At 36.3% G+C, this 7,815-nt stretch overlaps 1 protein-coding gene across 1 annotated transcript; it reads right to left on the bottom strand.

Moving 5' to 3' along the window:
- Window positions 1-1,765: 1,765 nt before the first annotated feature.
- On the bottom strand, window positions 1,766-4,152 carry LOC146579171 (ladderlectin-like). The gene is made up of 6 exons (XM_085269489.1): window positions 4,100-4,152; window positions 3,942-4,019; window positions 3,562-3,668; window positions 2,632-2,766; window positions 2,247-2,358; window positions 1,766-2,103 (listed from the first exon to the last, which is right to left on the bottom strand). The coding sequence occupies exons 2-6, from the start codon at window positions 4,000-4,002 to the stop codon at window positions 2,033-2,035; spliced, it is 486 nt and encodes a 161-aa protein (XP_085125615.1). The 5' UTR covers window positions 4,003-4,019; window positions 4,100-4,152; the 3' UTR covers window positions 1,766-2,032.
- Between the last annotated feature and the right edge of the window lie 3,663 nt (window positions 4,153-7,815).

Below are 7,815 nucleotides of genomic sequence, written 5' to 3'. Positions count from 1 at the left end.
GACAGAAGGGGGGATGCCTTCCCTGCACCCTGGTGACACACCTTTACCCCAAGGCCCTGCATGTGTGGGTGATTGTGGTGGAGCGGGAAAAGGGAGGCAGCTGGAGATGGGGAGGGAAGGAAGGCAGGGGCAAGTGACCCCTCCCTGGGGCCAGCTCCCCCGCTGACCCCAGTAGGCAACCCCATACTCTGCAACCCGCCAGGGAAAGGGGGGCCCTAGTTCGGCAGCGCCGCCTGGCCCCGCAGAGCCCAGGACAGCCCACCCGACCCCACCACAGAGAAAACTGCACCCACCCGTCATCCACTCATGTTCCAGACTACACAAGACAATAGACGCCCAGGCTGAGATCTTCCTCCACCTCTGCCGTATCTCCCCCTCCTGCAGAGTGAGTTCCCGAAGAGAGGAGACCTCCTGCAAGGCCTTGTATGGTTGATGAAGAGAATGTGCATTAAAGGATACGCTGTGGAATTGACAGTACCAGTATGATCGTGTATCCTTCCTACTATCCTGCTAAGGTTTCTACCGACTATTCTCAACCACTGAACACAACCCAACATTACAAGTGGCAAGAGGGACTCTCCCTCTCAGATAATTTCATACACCTTAATGAGCAACATTTTATGCTTCCATCATAGCTAAATGAGCCCTCGTTAATTTGGTCATATTTGATTCATGTCCTGAGATTCATCTATTCAACAAAAGATGCAAAACCAAAAAATGCTCTAGATGTAGTAAAATCTAAATAATTTGTCAAACAGAGCAACCTCAGCCTCATTTCAAATAATAAGTTTAAAATACATTATCAAGCCTTTTTAAGTAGAAATAACTTTATCTTTCTTCATCACAAGCTAGCTGGTGTTGTCTGTAAAAAGGCCTTTAATCAAAGTTCTAGAATAAACCAGTAAAGTGTAATTATCAAAAATAACCCAGTGATTTTTAGAGTGTTTGAATTCACTTTTTGCTTACCATGTTTTATTTCATAGCAGAGGAGAAATCAGTGATATCTGATCAGATCACAGTCTAGTTGAAAATGGCAGTTTCAGAAGAATATTGTGGCTTCTTCTGAAGCGTATCTTCTACACAAACAATTGGGTAAAATTTTGGCCCAATATTTGATCAAAGCTAGCGAACCTATGACCCAATAGAACTATTCAAGCCAGGGAGTTAATTAAAGAACCCAGCACATCGCCAACCCAACTCTTGAGTCACGACTTTTAAACCAACATTTAAACTAATAACCTACGGCTTTTACCCAGAAGTTGTTATAAAAGTAACCTAGCATGGTTTTATTATGTATTTGCAGAGGTTTTGTGAAAAAAAGTTCAGTTTGTGTTTAGAGGTTTGTGAAAAGGGTGCAAGGTTGTATCTTAACAAGTATGACAATGTACAAAAGCTTTAGCAAAATATTTGGTTATTTCTGAAATTTAGCACTATTAGGTGAAATTACAATTTTGGGAAGAGGGAAGCAAAGAAGGGGAGACTTATTTAAAGAGAGACCTCATCATGTGTGTGTTTTTGTGTGTGTGTGTCTAATTGTATGCTCGTGTGTGCTCATGCCATCAAAAGCAAGAATTAGATGGAGGACACAGAAGCAAACAGCATCAGATTAAAAAGATTAAAGTAATTTCAAGAGAAATTAGTGTAGTTTCAAGCAGATTTATACGTGGGTTAATCTATCAGTGAGTTAATCTAATCAGTGAGTGTTTAAAAACTGAACTGAAAGCTTACATAATGTTACACAAAAACACAGATACTCACAGACCAGTTTGATTCAATGCTTAATAGTTTAATGATGCAGAAGAGAAAAAAAGTTTTGTTTTTAAGTTTTTGCTAAAAGCATTCTTTCCATTACACATTTCAATTGCTCCTTTTAAAAGACACAATCACACTATTTTATGTCACTTGTCGCTTCGTTCCTTATGCATCGTTACAGCAAAAGAAAAAGGTAAAGATGTGAAAACAGATATTTTGAGTGATATATGAGAAGATTTCTTTCTTTTTCAGATGACGTGCCTTCATGTCAGCCCAGGAATCATGACTTACTCTTAATGCAGACAGAAGGGGATTGGGACTGGCAAGGCTGATCATTCATACACAGGTCTCCTGTAAGCACCAAAAATCAACTTTAACCGAAATTTTTGTTGCATGGACACAAAAATATAGAATATATGAGAAAAATGTTTTGGTTTTTTTGGTTTTATATATAATGACAATAGCACTTGTATATATTATGTACAATATTATACCTGAAGAATTCATTTCCATGCAGTGCTCGTTGCCCCACGAGTTGTTAGGCTCCCTCCGACACCAGTTTGTGTATTGGAAACGTGTTCCATCGATCCAAAACCAATAACCCTCCTACAGAACAGAAAAAAGTTAAAAATAAGAAATCATTTTTTAACGAAACTACACTTTAACATTATACATCGACTACCAAGTTTGGACACACCTTCTCATTTATTGGTTTGTCTTTACTTTCACTACTACCGACATTGTAGATACAAACTGAAGATATCAATATATATGAAACAAGATATATGGAATTATATGGCAATGAAAAAAAGATAACAGTGAAAAATAAGTAAAATATCCAATGGATAGATTTATGTTTTAACTGGCAGACTGGCATACCTGTAGACCATCAGAACCACCAATCCATGTTCGTCCATTAGCTTTACTCCCATCAGATATCACCCTCTGAATCAGCTGGTATTCCCCAAGGCTCTGTACAGATGCAAGGTTTGCACTCATGGTCTGACAGTTTCTCTACAGTAAACAAAAAGACAGAAGAGTTACAGAAGATTTATAAAACAACCTTCATGATTACACCACCACAAACATACAAATAATAATAAAACATACTAAGAAATATTTACATTGACTGACAAAATTATTGATTTTAATTATCTGAAATTTTATTAATAGCTTACCATTTAACAAGTAATAAAAAGTAAAGTTTTTTAATAATTATTATATTGAAAGGACTAATGATTAATACATTTACAATCATTTATCATTCAGAATTATTTCATGCAGTTAATGTTGGTGGCTTAAACCATTTACTGCAATAATTAGCATTATTTTTATAAATTAAAAAAATAATATTTGCTATTATAAGCTTGGATGCATATTTCACAGTACATATAAGAACTGGTTTTAATCGAAGCAAAAATTGACAGGTGATTTATCCATGGCATAAATTGTAGGAACGTGAAACTAGAGACGTTAGTTTGTTTGCTTCTTTGTTTGTATTTCTTGTTTACTAATATATTGTTACTGTTTACTTGTTAAAAAGTAAAGCCATATATGACATACATACATATTAGAACAAATGATAGCATTATTAAAATTAAATAAATGATAACATTAATAATGATCAATACATACTATTATCATTTTAGACTAATTTTAACAGTACATTGGCTTTGATAAAATTTTACTAATTGTCAATATAAATTTCTTTAATATAATATTAAAAACTTATTATTATAAGGTCTTATCCAAATATTAAAGAATCAAAGAAACACAGTCACAGTAACTGGTGAGTCCTGATGTTATTACCTGAGCATCAACCCAGGGTAAGGGTGTAGAAACATAGAAGTAACATTTGTTGTTGTACTCAGTCCAACCAGCGGGACATGAGGACTTCTTGAGAACATAGCACTCATCTGAAGACAAAGCAAACATATTGTGTGACAAAATGCTGACTCAATTCCCCCTTTACTGGAATAATTATAATCATGGTCATTAACTTGTGTTTTATTGGCAATAGTTTTACTTTTCAAGAAATTTCAACTGGAAAATGTGTCATTTTCTTCCTTTAGATTTCTATTTTTAAAAACATGTATTTAAAAATAGATCTTATTATTTGGACAGCTGTTTAAAGCCCATTGACATGCACAACATTCAGTATGATACTAGTAACATACTTTTATACTTACCCTGAGCAGCGGTCAGAGCCATCATTGCACAGAGAAGTGCAGATGCAGTCAGCAGCTTCATGATGATATTTAGTGTCTCTGTAAGAAACACATTAACAAAAGTGATTAGCAGTTTGATAAAGAAAGGATAGAAGATCCTCAGCATATTTGTAACGTACCTGTCTGTAGAATGTCTTCTCCTCTTTCAAGTGTCAGCCTGTAGCTTCACCCCTCATGTAGAGATGAGCACTTATATACACTTTCTTATATTTACATTTCAATACCAGGAAGAAATGAACTAGAAATACTTAACCCTTTAAAGCCGGTGGGAGTGGGCACGCTCCGTTTTGCGTAACTATTTTTAAGTCCTGGTAGCACTGCAACCACGTAAGCTAGCGCAATAAGCTTTCTTTTGCATATGAAACCGGAGGAGTTGTACTTAAATCTTATGCCATCAGCTTGTCCTAGGTCACAGTTTCCTTCCACATATAGCTTTGCAAAAAATGCATAAAAAGCACTTGCAGCAACAAAAACATAATATTCCAGAAACACACTTTGCCGATCTGATCAGCTGTTCATAACACTTCCTACGTCCATCAGCACGAACTATCGCATGTCCGCCATTACCTGCCCGAAACCGGAAGTGACGTCATTTTCGCGGAAATGTAGTTTTTTACCATCAAGGCCTCATGAGCCTATACTGGTGTTTTTAAAGGTTATGTTTGACTTTATGACTTTCTGTGTCGTTTCTGGGATGCTTAGGACTCATATTGCACTGCTGGAAATAGTTTATTTTGATGCATATGCTGCTTTTTTGCAAATTTGCACTATAATATTTATTTTCGTTTTTCATGCAGTGTATAGAAATTGGTGTATTTCAAAAATAAAACTATGAAGACACTCAAAATAAATTTCCTGTGGTGGGAAACTATTTGTGCAACTTTTTTGTATTAACAGTTTTGAGGGATAAGCCTCTTAAATTTCTCTAACTAGAAATATATGTTAAAAAACAAAAACCATTTAAAAAATTTATTTGTAGTTTATTGCACATATTATTAAAATTTAGGCTGTAATGGTTGTATTGATGTATAGCAACTTGAAATGCTCCCAAAAATGGCTCTACAACATGTAAAAATATAATATAAGCTCTGGCGGACTTGGTTCTATGGTAGGTCTTAAAGGGTTAAGTATGTTTTGATTCCATGCTTCACTAACCCTGTCTTTACCAACCTTACGCAATTCTCTCCACCCAGCTTGAATTTCATGGATGTTTAATTTCATTTATTGACTGCTGGTCAACAAAGATGTCACGCTCCTGGGTCTTTGGCCCAGTGTAAATGTGTTTGGACTTTTGATTCTGGGTTGTTTAATGTTCTATGGTTAAGGTTCTGTTCCTTGTTTTGGTTTACAGTTGTGATCCCTCTGTTTATATTTGTTTTCTTAGGTCTTCTTAGTTTTGTTTTCTAGTCCGTAGGTTTCTGTTATCATGGAGCACGGAACAGGGGAGTTTCCATGCCCCATGTTTAGTCAGCCTTATCCCTTCCATTTAGTCTTGTCTCTGCATTCGGTGTTCTCTTTCTATCTCCCCGTCAGTCTTGTTCCCATGTATGTTTCTCCACTGGTCTCAGTGTCACACCCAAGTGCTTCATGGTGATATCGGAGTATTTAAAAAACAAAATACCTAAAATGGGTAACAGATCAATAAAGAACAGCCATAAAATAGACAGTTTAAAAAAAAGGAAACAAACACTTTGAAAGCAAATCAGATTGGATAGGTGAATTATTAGAGCGCTCCCTCGTTCCCATTTCCGCACATACAATACAAAGATCGCTTGTGATAACGATGACTCACTCTGAGCAAATTTCGAACCCAGACATTTTAACTGTTTTTTTTAGCATGAATTACTTATAATATTTCTTAACTTTGAACTTATTTATCACCTTGCTTATGTAACTTCATCAGACTATGCACTAACTACTGACTTCTGACCAAAAGGCATAACAACTTCTCTCGGTGACATTTGTAATGGTTTTTTTGTATCAGAAAGCTTTGAGTGGTTCAGAAACGGCCCTTCAAACCCTCAGCTTAACATTTAGCTGTGATGGTGTGCCAACTTTTTAAAAAAAATCCCTTTTATGCACCATTAATGAATTGCCATTGAAAACAACACAGGATAATGTACTCCTTTGTGGACTATGGTTCCGGGATGAGAAGCCTCACATGTAAAGTTTCTTAAAACCTTCCATTGATGAGTGTGTGGATCTACAGGACAGTGGTTTCACATGGGAAAATGACAAAGGAGTTTGTGTCAATACAAAAGTAATCCCTCTAATTCTAATGAGTGACTCAGTTGCCAGACCTCTGGTCCAGAATTTTAAACAGTTTAATGGTGAACATGGATGCTCCTACTGCCTTCATGAAGGAAAGGAAGTTGAAAAAGGCAGAGGATCCACTCGTGTATATCCTTTTCAGAAGGACATTCAGTCCACTGTACCATCTGGGAACTCTTCTTGTTTAGCACTCGTAATAACACAAACACTAAATCCTGCTTCTCTGGTGCTGTTTTGTAGCAGTGTATACACCTGAGACTGTCACCTGTCTGTCTGGCCTGCACTCTCTCTCTGTTTCTTTCTCTCTGATTGTGGAATAAAAGTATGAACATTTATTTATAAGTTACACTTGTGTTTGAATCCTGCAGCTTATCACACATTTGATTTCCATGTGTGACGACTGCAAGTGTCCAGAGTGAGGACAGACTGAGGGACCCACTGCTGCACATCATCTGTGAGGCTTTGCACCCCTGATGATCCACCAGGACAATCTCAGCAGTATGTGAGGAAGAGGAGGAGGAAGAGCCAGCAGCAGCTCACAGATGGAGAGAATAGACAGACTGTTCCCTGTTTGTGAAGGACTGCTAGAAAAGTTTAACATAACTAATTGTCTGTCTTGAATCAGTCTTATTAGGTAATGTTCAAATAATTTTATCATTCCAGTGTTTTCAGTGTGGGAGAAAGTACTCAGGGCCTTCAAGTTACACACTATGAAAGGCAGAGACAAGTTTAATATTCAGAAACCTAAAGTATGTATCAGCAGCAGAATGGAGCTAAAAATAAATGTTTGTTTCAGTTCTATGAAGCTTTGAGTATTTTGGATTAGTAGCACTGCTGTGTTTGTTGCATAATATTACTGTAATTGTTTATATGCTTTATATATTCTGAGGTAAGTTGATCTATAGTGTTACATCATATTCTATAAGGATGTTATGTGTTTGTATACTTTCTGCCCAGTTTGACCCATTTAGCAGAAGTCAGCCTGTTTAAGTCTCTGATATGTATTCTGTATGACTTAAAGCAGTTATGACATGGTCTGATTTTCTCACCCAATAAAGGGATATTTAATATACTCTACTCTTCATTTTATCAGAAACAGTTATCACAGCTCGTACATTTTCTTTTTATAAATATATATAAGCATCGAGCCAAATTTAGTAATGCCAACATACTGAAAGAACAATATTTGTCTCTTATATATAATACATCTGTATATACACTGTCAAAGATACTTGAGTGTCTTTGAGTGAAGATTTAAGGTGATAGGAAATATAAATAACTGTAACTTGAATCTGTACTGAAGCTCAGTATTTGACACAGAGTTCAAGTTCACTGCTGTAATGACTAATAATGATTAATATAATAACTTTAATATTGGCCATATTATCTTTACATTACCAAAGTGAGATGACTTTAAACTCATGAACAACATTAGCTAATTGTTATTTACTAGCTAATCTTAAATGACTGTTCAGCACAGAAATGAAGCCCAACAATCATGTTTTACAGTCCTGTGGTCTCAGCCTCAGATACTTATTATATCACACAAAGCTCATGGAGAAAC

The sequence above is a fragment of the Mchenga conophoros genome, linkage group LG3 (assembly GCF_057382185.1).
Source record: "Mchenga conophoros isolate Kocher_MC1m ecotype Shallow Benthic linkage group LG3, M_conophoros_male_GT1.1, whole genome shotgun sequence".
Lineage (NCBI taxonomy): Eukaryota > Metazoa > Chordata > Actinopteri > Cichliformes > Cichlidae > Mchenga > Mchenga conophoros.
The sequence above is the reverse complement of the archived record's forward strand: the minus strand, read 5'-3'. Positions and strand labels throughout refer to the sequence as shown.